The following is a 13,969-nucleotide window of genomic DNA, read 5'->3' on the forward strand; positions in this document are numbered from 1 at the left end:
GGTTTTTGGCCAGGGCTGGGTTTGAACCCGCCACCTCCAGCATATGGGACCGGCGCCCTACTCACTGAGCCACAGGCACCGCCCAGAACAGTTTTAGATTTACAAAAAATGTCAATGTAATATAGTTCTCATATGTGACCTATTCCCCCATCCTTTAATTAAGTTTCTCCTCTTATTAACATGTTAGTATGGTATATTTGTTACAATTAATGAACCGATATTGATGTATTATTATTAATGGAGGTCCATTCATATTTCCTTCTTGAGTTCTTGAGAATATCTGTGATTGTGATTTTCATTTCCGTGGCTAATACCTACAGAGTTTATTCCTCTGCTATGTCCTTTTCTTGTTCCTTTCTTCCTTTTTACATGCAGGTGTTTTTTTGTGTTTTTTTTTTTTTAAACAGAATCTTTGGGAAGTTTCCTTCCTTTCTCCCATCTTTAAATAATGAATTCCTTGTGGGTTTTAATATTATATTTCAAAAGCTGGATATTGTCAAATGCCTTTTTGTCTAAGTTTTTAGTAGGTTCTTTTCCTGCTGCAGTGTGCTTTGTTCTTATGCCTGCTGAGCAGTCCCTGTGGTGACTGGGGGAGGGCAGACTGTCCTGCCTTCCCCTGTGTAAGCCTTTTGCTGAGCATTCTTATGGAACACACGTACTCCCTGGGTTCATTTTAATATGCCCATTTCTGCGTGTCTCTCCCCTAGATGTCTTTGTCACTAGTCTTGCACTATTTCTTCTTTCTGGTCCCTATCCATCTGGCTAAACTTATAGTCATTGCCTATCAAGCCATCTTTGCTCAGCCAAACTGGACCATTTATAATACTGTTTGAAGTTCTGCCCACTGGGAGGAAGTTTCTGCTATACTGTCTTTTTAGAGACAACCCCATAAAGAGTCATAGTCTCTTTATGACTCATGACAATGGAAGATGAGTCTGAACTAGGCATGCAGGCTACTCAGAGCTTTGTGCATCCTACTATATATTTTGTATATATATGGTCTGGTTCTCTGAAACTTACTCTTCCTCCTAAGAAAGAGAGTCACTTACTCTCTAAGTGACTTAGTGAGACCCTAAATTCAATGATGTAGTGATTTACCACCCTTTGAATTATTTTTTCTGTCTTAGCTGACAACTGCAAGGGATTCAGGATACTTTTTTGATGGACATAGAAAGTCCTTGAGTTTCAATCTTAGCGTGAAATCAATAATTTATAGATGGAACATGTAATTCTTTGTTTCCACCCCTTTTTCTGGTCTTGAAGTCTCTATTTCTGTGAACGCCTTGCTATCCTGTCAATAAACTCCTTTTCCAATCAGGGTTGGTTTCTTGTGCTTGCAAATGAGAACCCAGACAATTAAAGATGTTGATATTAGGAGAGAAATGTAGGAAGCAGAACCTCAGGAAACTGTGAAAATAAGTGAGTTAGATAGGTTAGAAGTAACTCCAGTCCCATTAGTTTTCAAAATACTAATTTTTTAAAATGATTATTTTCTGTGAACAACAAAATGAAGGTTTTAAAAAGCTAAACAACCTTATTCTAAGTAGCTATACTTGAATTCCTGTGTCCTTCAGATGTCAAAGTTGGTGATAATAGCTGCCCCATATCTTCACTGGGAACTCTATTCTGGTGAACACAAGTAATAATTTAGTCATTTTGAAAATTGGTGGGACCTGAGTCTATAATTGTCTTGATTCTCAGTTACAAGCAAGAGGAACCACTTCTGATTGGAAAAGGAATTTATTGGAAGGATATTGAAGAGCTCGCTAAAACAGCAAGAGATTTGAATGACCTGCAGAAGGGGTGTGAACAAAGGTACCTCTGGAGAGCCAAGAAGTCTAACCATCATCTTTTATCAGAATTACTTTGACCACAATTCCAGTGACTCTTACCACTGCTTCACACACACCCCCCTAGAAAGAGCCTTACTTTATCACCCTCAATAGAGTGCTTTGATGTTACAGCTCACAGCAACCTCCAACTCCTAGGCTTAGGTGATTCTCTTGCCTCAGCCACCCAAGTAGCTGTGAGTATAGGCGCCTGCCACAATGCCCAGCTATTTTTTTTTTTGCAGTTTGTTGGGGGGCCAGGCTCAAACCCGCCACCCTCAGTATATGGGGCTGGCGCCCTACCCACTGAGCCACAGGCACCGCCCTCTTACCCCTGTTCTTACAGGACACTATTTTTACTGGACACTGCTGCTGCCACTAGAAAACACTCTAGCTGCCTGAATGAAACCTAAGTGCCCTTTTGTCTATGCGTCATTCTGTTTCACATTCTAAGTTTCACATTCTAAGTCTTGAGATGAGACAGAGTTTAAGTCACATATGGTGTATTGGCTTGTGGTTTCACAGAGTAGGGGTTCTTCTGTAAAGAAAGGCCAGTCATCATGTAGTAACGAGGCTGTTTACTTCTATGATGAGGGTTGTAGTCCTATGTCCCATTTATTGGCAATGTGCAGTTCTTCCTTTCTAATGTGTATAGCTTTTCTTTCTTTTTCTTGCTTTGTGGTATTCACTGGGACTCTCAATGCAATGTTTAATAGTATCAGTGGGAATTAACACCCCTGTCTTCTTCTAACCCAAAGGAAAGCATTTAGTCTTTCACCATTGAATTTAGTATTCTCTCTGGATTTTCATAGATGCCTTTAATCAAGTTGGAGAAGTCCCTGTCCATTATTCATGTGCTGAGAGCATTTTTCATGAGTGTATGTTGAAATTTTTTGAAATGCTCTTACTTCATCTATTAAGATGTGTGTGTTCATTGTTTGTCAATATGGTGAATTGTATTGATTGATTTTTGAATGTTGGCCAAATTATGTATTACCTGGCCATGGTGTATTATCCTTTTTATATATTACTAAATCCTGTTTGCTAATACTTTGTAAGAATTTTAAGTCTTTGTACATGAGAGAGATTAATCTCATGAGTCCTTTGTCTGATTTTGGTTTCAAAGTAACACTGGCTTCATGAAACCAGTTAGAAAGTATTCTAGGGCGGCGCCTGTGGCTCAGTCGGTAGGGCACCAGCCCCATATACTGAGGGTGGTGGGTTCAAGCCCGGCCCCGGCCAAACTGCAACCAAAAAATAGCTGGGCACCTGTAGTCCCAGCTACTTGGGAGGCTGAGGCAGGAGAATCGCTTAAGCCCAGGAGTTGGAGGTTGCTGTGAGCTGTGTGAGGCCACAGCACTCTACCGAGGGCCATAAAGTGAGACTCTGTCTCTACAAAAAAAAAAAAAAAGAAAGTATTCTATCTCCTCTATATTATGGCAGAGTTTGTATAGAATTGGTAATAATTTTTTTTTTTTTTGGCAGTTTTGGCTGGGGCCAGGCTTGAACCTGCCACCCTCGGTATATGGGGCCAGTGCCCTACTCCTGGCACCACCCCAGTAATAATTATTTTTTAAATAATTAGTAGAATTCGCTGACAAAGCCATCTGGGCCTGGAGTTTTCTTTATGGGAAGATTTTAAACTATAAATTCAATTTCTTTTTTTTTTTTTTTTTTTTGTAGAGACAGAGTCTCACTGTACCGCTCTCAGGTAGAGTGCTGTGGCGTCACACGGCTCACAGCAACCTCTTAACTCTTGGGCTTACGCGATTCTCTTGCCTCAGCCTCCCGAGCAGCTGGGACTACAGGCGCCCGCCACAGTGCCCCGCTATTTTTTGGTTGCAGTTTGGCCAGGGCTGGGTTTGAACCCGCCACCCTCGGCATATGGGGCTGGCGCCCTACTCACTGAGCCACAGGCGCCGCCCTAAATTCAATTTCTTTAATAGATATAAGAGTATTCAGGAATATTCAGTATTTGATTATTTTCTTAAATAATTCTGGACAGTTTGTGTATTTCAAGTAATTGGTCTGTTTCATCCAAGATGTTGAACTTACATGCTTAAAGTCATTCATAATTCCCTTATTATCCTTTTAATGCTGTGTAATAATGTCCCCTCTCTCATTCTTGAAATTGATAATGTGTGTCTTTCTATCTTTGTTTATCTTGATCAGTCTGGCCAGACATTTATCTATTTTATTCTCTTTTCAAAGAATAAGTTTTATTGATTTTCTTCATTGTTCATTTTCTATCCATTGATTCTTGGCTTTTTTAAATATTTCCTTCCTTCTACTTACCTGGGATTTGTCCTTCTTTTTTCATTTTTTTAAGGTAGAAGCTTAGGTCATTGATTTGATCCTTTTCTTTTTTTCCAATATTAGCATTAAATGCTACAAATTACCCTTGAAATACTGCTTTAGCTGCTTCTCACAAGTATCAATAGGCTATATTTTCATGAAGTTCAAAATATTTTCTTTCTTAATTTTTTTTTCAACCCATGGGTTGTTTAATTTCTAAATATTTGGAGATTTTCCAGATAGCTTTCTGTTAATTTTCCCCCCATATTTTTGCTATCCTTGGCTTTTTAATAACGCTTTGTAGGAGATCACTTGTTTAAGGAGAAGGCATTGATCTGAGCTCACATTGTATGTGAGGCACCCACAGGTCAATCTGGAGGCTACTAAAGCATAGGATGATAGGCAGGTGTATGGGTAGAGTGTGGACTGGTCTCTCTTGGCTGATGAGAAATGAGGTTAGCCCTGCTACCATGATTTTCTTATTCTGGCAGCAAGGATAGGTATCGGAATTTATTAAAAGTCTACGTATGAGGCAACCACATCTCTTATTCCTCTTTGCAACTTATACCTAAGAACTCTGGTAGCCAGGCAGCTACCCTTACATAGGAAACAGAATCTTTTTCATAGAAATTGAATGGCCCTAGAGAAGCCCCTAAAGCCAAGCTAAATTCCTTGCAGGAAGCACTAAGGGTAGATTCCTGGATCACTCTGGTAGACCAGTAGACTTTACAACAGAGGAAGCAGCCATCTTTGTTCTCTGCAGCACCCTCTACAAAGGTAGCTACTTCAAGGCTTACAGCACATTTCCTGTCGGCTATCTGTAGTCATCATACAACTTTAGACTTGTAATCTGTGAGTGACATGACAATACTTCTAAGAATAAAGAGTTGTCAATTTTAATATATGTATAGATGGTTCATGGATAATAAACTCTGCCTTCTAAAAGGTGGAACCCTATTCATAATGTCAAGACTATCCTGTTGAATGCTATTATTTATTTATTTATTTTGCTATCTTATTTTTAATGGGCAAATGCCTACATGTGAATTGGTGACTGGATTACACATAATTTTAATTTTCTTCTTGGTACATTTCTGTGTTTTCTAACTTCTCTACAGAGAACATAAATTACTTTGTGTTCAGATAAAATATTTTTAAATTTTAAAGGTAAAAACTAGAAGAATTGCAAGATAAATAAGAACACCATATCTCATATAGTGAGCACGACTTTAAGGTATAGGCATTCTGAAATCAATGATTTAACAGCAAACTTATCTTGATCAGAATTGTCTCTAAAGGTGTTTGCAGAAGCAAGCATAGGTGTAAGCCTTTAGTAAGTCCAATTTTGATTTATTTATGAAGAAAAATTGCAGGAATCCTAAGAACCATCTGACTCTATTCCCCACATTAGAATACTTGGAAAATTATGCTGTAGTCATGGATTTAGAAGGATAAGAATATCATTGTCTCTTCTGCTTATTCCCCTCCCCTGCCTCCCATTCCCTTGTGATCATATTCCTACTGGTGGAAGGGCAGAAGATTTTAAAGACTTTCCAGATACCTTACTTTTAGAGAGGAGACAAGTGCATATGTGCCATTTGTGCGCTAACTCAATTGTTTCCTCTCTGTTCTGTCCACAGGCAGCTGGCTAAGAGTCTTGGACAGGCTGGTGAAATTGAGCCTGAAACAGAAGGAATACTAACAGAGTATGGTGTGGATTTCTCTGATTTCTCCCCAGAAGTTCTAGAATGTCTCCCTCTAGGGCTGCCATGGACAATTCCACCAGAGGAGTTCAGCAAGAGAAAGGATTTAAGGTAAAATTCCTGAAACCCTTTGAGATATGATCAGGATGAAGGCATTTTAAGAGAGTAGTCTCCATCCTCCTCATTTGCCAGCAAATTGATAAACAAATCTTTCCTTTTCCAAAAAAAAAAAAAAAGGAACAGCATGTTTCTACTTTTCTGCCTTCCAACTTAACTTTCCTAGAGGCTGGACTCATATTTCCATCATTCTATCAGTATTTAAGTTCAGTTCAGTTGAGAATTAAGTGCTTCTGTATCAGAGGTTGGCAAATTATGATCTACAGGCTAAATCTAGGCCACTACCTCTTTATGTACAGCCTATGATCTAAGAATGGTTTTTACATTTTTTAATGGTTAGAAAAAATTAAAGCAAAAATAATTTTTATGAAAATTACATGAAATTCAAATTTTGGCATTCATAAAGTTGTATTGGAACACAGCCTGCTATTCATTTATAATTGCCTATAGCTGTCTGCACTATAGCAGCAGAGCTGGGCAGTTGCAACAGAGATTATATGGCCTGAAATATTTACTTTCTGCCTTGTACAGAAAAAGTTTGCTGACACCTGTTATGGACCATTCTAATTTCAAAAGGTACAGTTGCCACTTTCTCTTCTCTTGCTGTATGACATAGATCTGGTCAAATAAAGACAGTGTTATCTGGTTAGAAACGCCTTCCTTTAAATGGGCCTCTTCAGGCACAGAGCAAAGATTCAAGATTTCTGTACTTGGAGCCTCACTTTAAAGCTTTACTTTAGGCCTGGAATTTGTTGGAAAGTACTTTTGTGGTATTTTTATAACAACATCTTCTTTGAAGATGTTTCTTCATTGTGGGATGTTAGTTCTTTTCTGATATTTCTTTTCAGAATTTGGTTTCAGTACTGGCATTCATTTTGGATGCCACATGGAGATACTTAGAACCAAGGAACTTTTCATACAACCCACTGAGGCTGTGGAAGGTTTTTTGCTAAGGTCATCCCATGTCAGAGTCTTTTCCACCACATTGCTCACTTCATGCAGCTGAACTTACGATACCTTCGGTTCTTGGTACCCATTGCTCCAGCTAGTTTGTGAATACTCCTTCTGTGCTCCCCCTTGGGATTGTATGTTTTAGGAATTTACTGTCTTTTTTTCTTTTCTTGCTGTGGGAGGGCAAGGAAAAGGAGGTAGTTAGTCCTCTTTCCTACTTGTTAGTGTCTTTAATGGAATACACATTATGTGTAAAGTCACTTAGCCCAAGCTACAATCTTGGGTTTTAGCAGTAATGACCCCTTTGCTGAATTCCTTGTAGTACATGGGTGTGTTAGCTCTTTCAGGAGCTCTGAGATCTTAAACCCTTAACCTTAACCTCTTTGAACCTTTGTTTTCTCATATCCAAATTAAGAACTTTTTCTGAAATCTTTTCCTGACTTTAGGAACCTATAAAAAGATTTAATGAGGAAAAAAAGACCACCATCAATGACTTAACCTTAGTATTTGAAGTATAATTTAGTATAGCCATCTTGCATTACCTATCAAAATTGTAAAAGTACCTATCCTTTCACTAAAAAACTCTACTTCAGGAATCCAGTACTCAAAGAAGTACAAAGGCATATGTGCAGCAATGTTCATTGCTACTTTATTGTAAAAATGAAACATCAGTTGTTAAGACATTTCTGTTCTACATTTACTAAGTTTCACATGTACCCTTGTAAGATGCACCGCAGGTGTAATCCCACCAATCACCCTCCCTCCGCCCACCCTCCTCCCTCCCTCCCCTCCCTCTGCCCCTTCCCCATATTCTTAGGTTATAACTGGGTTATAGCTTTCATATGAAAGCATAAATTAGTTTCATAGTAGGGCTGAGTACATTGGATACTTTTTCTTCCATTCTTGAGATACTTTACCAAGAAGAATATGTTCCAGCTCCGAGAATGTATCAAACGGTCTATAAAACCAGTGTATGGTGCCCCATGATCACATTAATGTACACAGCTATGATTTAATAATAATAAAATAAAATGAAACATCAGAGATACTGCTAATGTCTATTAATAAAGGAATGGTTTCATAACCTATATTACAGCAATATTATGGCATTTCCTGAAGCTCCGCAAAAAGGAGCTATATTCACGTGGAGTGTCCTAGAAGGATGGCCATCATATATTGTTATGTGAAAGAACCAAGTTTCAAAGCAATATGAATGTAAGCCTATTTTTGTAAAGTAAAATAATATAAAAACTATATCAATGTACATAAACGCATATATGTGTATATATACATATGGATACATAAAATATGTATGCATAGAGAAAGGTCAAATAAATTGTTAACAGTGATTATCATAGGGGTGGATTAGTGAGGAAGTAGGGAAGCAGAATTTTACTTTTTATTTTGTATGAGCATGCACAATGCCATATTCAAATTATTTTTTAAATAATTCATATAACTTTTAAAGGATTATAAATGCAAATATCAGAAAATAGAGGTACTCCGTCTTTTCCAGCCTGACTGATAGCCTGCAGATAAGTAATAAGCATGTCAGTAGTTATAGGACTCAATATTGCTCTAATTTCTCCTCTCACAGGTCTGCCTTGCCATTTCTTTGGCCTTCATTGCCTTCTGGGTTAAACCCAGAATAGGAGGCCTTGCTCTGCAGAAGTATGTTTTCATTTTATATGTTTATGCACTGTGAAAGGAACCAAAGATAGAACTTCTGGAATACAGGGCAGCACCTGTGGTTTAGTGAGTAGGGCGCCAACCCCATATACCAACAGTGGCGGGTTTGAACCCGGCACCAGCCAAACTGCAACAATAACAAAAAGAACTTCTGGGATGCTGTCAGCACATGTATTAGCGTAGTTAATAGGGATTAAAAAAAAAAAAATCAAAACATTTTATCCTTGCTGGCTAGCCTCAGGATTATGTTTTTAAAATTCAAATCTAATTTTTTTTGCTCCTTTGCATTTAAAATCTTTCAACTGCTTCCTAATACCTACAGTAGTAATATCTAAGCTTTGTTGAACATGCATTCCTAGTAATGCATGTCTTTGTTTTAAAATTATAAATGAACTTACTACCTTACTAATCTATTAGTAAAAGTAGGAAAATAACAAAAATGAAATGAGAATGAAATAAATTTAAAAATATTTTAATTTTACTTACAAAAGATGTAGAAAACCCTGTTAATGTAATAATTTTACTTTTGGTAAAAACAATGTGATTGAATATTCTTTATCATAATTTTAAAATTTTGCTTTAACAACTTGTGACGTAGAAATTCTGAGATCTGACTCTTAAATTCTGTGTGTTTTGATACTTAGTTTTAGTGGTTATCATGACTGAAAAGGATATTTCTTTAGAAATATCTGAGCTGAGCTAAATCATAAAACTCATTTTTTAATCTTCTTCACCAATTATATTCCAACTCATTTTGAAATACATCTAATAAATATCCATCCCTCCTGACGTCAGTCAATTCTTATGAACTCCTTAAATGGTACTGTCTTTTTAGATTTTTTTTCAAAATTAGTTTATAGGCCAAGAGCAGTGGCTTACGCCTATGATCCTAGCACTTTGGAGGCCGAAGAAGGTGGATTGCTTGAGCTCGTGAGTTCGGGACTAGCCTGAGCAAGAGCGAGACCCCCATCTCTAATAAAAATAGAAAAACAAGACAGATGTTGTGGTATGTGCCTATAGTCCCAGCTACGTGGGAGGCTGAGACATGAGGATCTTAAGCCCAAGAGTTTGAAGTTGCTATGAGCTAGGATAACATGGCTGTCTACTCAGGGTGACAAAGTGAGACTGTCACCAAAAAAAAAAATAGTTTATAATCCTTTGTTACTCCTCAGTTGGTATCTTTAAGAACTAAGGTTAGAAAATTCTGTTAGGAAATTTAAATGTTTTAAGATATGAGTGTTTTTATAGTTTATACATTTATATTATTTTGGGCCCCAACTCATGTAACAGTGGAAGCATTTCAAAACATCTGTTTAAAAAAATGTTATCTTCAGGCTCAGTGCCTGTAGCATAGTGGTTATGGCACCAGCCACATATAGCAAAGTTGGCGGGTTCAAACCCGGCCCAGGCCAGCTAACCAACAATGACAACTGCAACAAAAAATAGCCAGGCTTTGTGGCAGGTACCTATAATCCTAGCTGCTTGGGAGGCTGAGGCAGGAGAATCACTTGAGCCCAAGAGTTTGAGGTTGCTGTGAGCTCTGACATCACGGCACTCTACCGAGGGCAAAATGGTAAGACTGTATCTAAAAAAAAAAATGTTATCTTCAAAACTTGAATATGTCATTTTGTTTTCTAAATGCAATAACTTTTTTTCTCATTGTTAAAATGCTGCCTTTACCTTGAAGAGTAAAGGATGAAGTGTGTTTATTTTTTCTAAAGTATCTGCTCAGTAGCATATGATTGACAGGCATTTTTTTGAAATAATAACATGACTGGGTATGAATTCATATCAGGAGCAGAGAAAATGTCACTGTTGCCATTTTTTTGCTGTTAGTAATATTACTTAGTGGTATTAGTAGTTTAGGATTTTCAATCTGTGGATCTTGACAGGAGTCTTTTATAGCCATACGCCTATCTCGTAAGGATTAGTTTAGCTAAAACTAGGTAACATTCATAAATCCATGTAACTGGGCATGGATTAAATACCCATTAATTGCATTTGGCTGAAAGCATAGGAACCAACCAACAAGAGTGCCACTGCCATTGCTTTTGTGTCCTGGAATGCCAGCTCTTTCATCTGAAGACCTCACTTCAAACCAACTAACAAACCTTTGAAGATTATTTACATATATTGCTTATATGTGTGTATTTATAGTATTAAAAATATGCATGTGTATACAAATACGTATAATATATATGCCGAGTACAGAGTTAGCCCCTGGAAAGATAACTTTAAGGGCCATCCCTGATTCTTCAGGGAGACAGATTCATACTCAGATAAGTTACAGCAGAGAATGGCAACTGCTATAACATAGGTGTGAACAAACTGCTAAGGTCATTGGTGCACAAACTGAGATCTGAGAAACAAACAGGCACAGAGGGAAATAGACTGACTAAAGTTGTCTTCATTTCTATGAAGGCTGCAGAAAGGCAGTATGTTCCCCTAAGATTCCAAGATCCTTCTATAACAGGGCTCCCAAGTCCTGTGGCTTGATCACTTCTTGATCCCCTCTCCTAGGTCACCCTGCCTCAGAGCCTGCAATGTTACTGTGGCCCTAGCTACATAAGAACTTCTACATACCCCTTCGGTTTGGTATTTGAACAATTATATTTGGAACAGAAAAGTTCCATCAATCTTTAAACCTCATAATCTAATTATGTCAGTAAAATTCCAGTTTTTTAGTCCAGTGGAATTGGGGTAATATTTTGCAAACTGAAGTTGAGAGAAATAGTGTTTATTTTGAAAAGAAAAATGGTTGGTTAGCAATTTTCAAGAAGTTAGGTTGGTGTGAACTCATAGGGGCGATCTAGCCTTTCTGGTTGGCATCACCATTTCTCTGGTCCTTCTATTCCAGACTCCAGAGAATCTGTAGACTAGACCTGTAGCTCTCTTCAGCAAGGCATCTGAGGTTTAAAAAAGCAAAATCAATACTGCAAACCTTTGAGGATCAGGAAGATAATACATACAAGGAAACTGCTTAAAGGGGGTTGTACCAGAAGCCCAAGAAACCCCACGATCATTTCTAAGACTGGCTCCAGTTATTTCTAATTTCATTCATATTATTTTGTTTCTTTTGTTGCTAAACTGGAATAGGAAACCAAAGCTTAAAAGCTCAATTAAAGTGGAAAATGAAAACCTAAATATTGGAGGAGGAAAATACCATACCAAACCGATTTTTATGTTTTTCCTATTAGTATTATTGTGGAAGTTTGAATCATGTCACTTTTCAGTAAAACCATGAGCTTCATTGAAGTGGAGGTGGTTTCTATAGCTTTTTATGAGAGAACTTGTGGGTATCTATTTCTTTACTATTCCCTCAATAAAAAGGAAGCCCAGTGACCTCCACTGGACCATTACAAATGTGAAACTTGGCACTTAAAATTGCTTGCTCTAAATTTTCCAATTGCTTTCTTTTTTTTTTTTTTCCGTTTAATGTCGTTCTGCCAACTAGTGATTTTATTATTATAAACAGGACATTGTATTCACTTTTAAGAAGAAATATGAAGCTGGAGGTAAAATTACAAACTGCAGATTCTCGGCTGCCAAAATAGAAAACAATGAGCTAAAAATACTGAGTGCAGAAAGGGTGTTGTGGTGAGAAATATTGAAATATCTTCAAGATGAAGCTGTTCCAAATAGAAATTTCCTCTCAGTCCAGGTAAAACCAACCTAGAAATAGCAACTTAAAAGGAGAGTCATTTAATACTAACCTCTTTCGGGTCAACCCTTTTGTGGGAAAACTTTCAAACATAACTAACATTAAATGACTAATGATCTTTCTGTTTATCAGGAAGTCCACTATGATTAAATTGCCATTTGGAAAAAGGTTCCTCTGGTAAGGCAGTGTGACAGCATTGCGGGAGCACTAGAAGTTAGCCCTCGCTCTCCAAAGACTACTACCCTGTTTCCCTGAAAATAAGACCTACTTACAGGAAAGATAAGATGTCCTCTGAAAATAAGACCTAGCGCGTCTTTGGGAGCACACCTTAAAATAAGACATTGTCTTATTTTCGGGGAAACGGGTACCTGAGTGACTTAGGGCAAATCATTTAAATTTGGGGAAGCAGCAGAACAATTTTATCTTTGGTAAAAATGGACTTTTGACCAGATTAGGATTTTCCAAACAGTGTTGGTAGGTCATGAGTTTCTTGGGGTCTTAAAAGGTTCTATGGCCAAGTATTTTTGGGAAAGAGTGGGTTAATAGATTTCGTACAGATTTTTCTTATGGATCAGCTCGTGGTACTGGTGTTCCTTAGAATACATTTTTCAAATTGCGGAACTAGATATTTTAAACCCCTCTAGTGCTAATAGTGCTATTAGTGTTTGAAATGTCCTTTCTTAGTTGTTCAGAGCCATCTCTTTCTTGGACTTGAAAGAAAATAGTATCCCATTGGTGACCATCTGTCACATTAATCTAACAAATATTGACTGTATCTCACCATAGGACACACAAGAAAGATGATTATGAGGAAATTCAAGGATTGTACTTAAAGTTTTTGTTCTTTCATTGCCAAGGGAACCTCTTCTTTCCTTAGCTGGAAGGAAGCAAGATTAATTTGTTTGGCATCAAATGAGGAAGCTGTCATTGTCATTTGAAACTACTGGCAGGAATATTCCTTTCTTGTAAATCCCAACTTGCTGTTTGTGCGGTCATACAAAACTCATAGATAGTAACAAGGATTAATGAATCCTAAAATAGATTCACAGCTGGGCGTGCTTAATTGTAAGTGCTTTCCTTAGTAGTTTGTCAGACTACAAAATTTATGTTGATAAATAACAGTACTCTTAGGGAAGACAAATATTCAGAGATCATAGATTTTTGTTTGAACAAGTGGAAAAATTGCCTACTCGCAGATACAATAATATTTGAATTAATTACCTAGAAATATTTTTGTAGCATTGTGGAAATATAAATTCACAGGAAAGATGACTATTTTAAATAAGATGTATTTGGAAATTATGCTGTAATGATATGGAAAAAAATTTTTAGTATAGGTCGTCTGCAATTTGGAGTGAACTGAGTTATAGAGATAATTAAATGTCAGTGTGGCAAAGTCTCTTCACTATTTATTATTTATTTATTTTGAGACAGAGTTTCAAGCTATTGCCCTTGGTAGAGTGCTGTGGTGTCACTGCTCACAGCAATTTCAAACTCTCGGGCTTAAGTGATCCTCTTGCCTCCGCCTCCCAAGTAGCTGGGTCTACAGGCGCCCACCACAACACCAGGCTATTTTTTGGTTATATTTGTCATTGTTGTTTGATGGGCCCAGGCTGGATTAGAACCCATTAGCTCTAGTGTATGCTACAGGTGCCAAGCCCTCTTCACGATTTTTTATAAAGAGACATTATTCAAATATCATTTCTCCCTTTTAGATTATACAG

At 37.5% G+C, this 13,969-nt stretch overlaps 1 protein-coding gene across 11 annotated transcripts in view; it reads left to right on the forward strand.

The window, feature by feature from the left end:
- Positions 1-13,969, forward strand: part of DIS3L2 (DIS3 like 3'-5' exoribonuclease 2) — a 408,739-nt gene that overhangs the window by 220,506 nt on the left and 174,264 nt on the right. For 8 of the 11 annotated variants that reach the window (XR_008381333.1, XR_008381334.1, XM_053598150.1 and 5 more), the window contains 2 exons: positions 5,765-5,938; positions 6,476-6,520. Coding sequence is in view for 9 of the 11 variants with exons in the window: in XM_053598150.1 (XP_053454125.1) it covers positions 5,765-5,938; positions 6,476-6,520 (219 nt within the window). In the remaining 2 variants the exon portion in view is untranslated. The remainder of the gene's footprint in view (positions 1-5,764; positions 5,939-6,475; positions 6,521-13,969) is intronic. The other 3 variants (XM_053598154.1, XM_053598155.1, XM_053598156.1) reach the window with 1 other exon arrangement.

Source organism: Nycticebus coucang, chromosome 7 (genome assembly GCF_027406575.1).
Source record: "Nycticebus coucang isolate mNycCou1 chromosome 7, mNycCou1.pri, whole genome shotgun sequence".
NCBI classification, from domain to species: domain Eukaryota; kingdom Metazoa; phylum Chordata; class Mammalia; order Primates; family Lorisidae; genus Nycticebus; species Nycticebus coucang.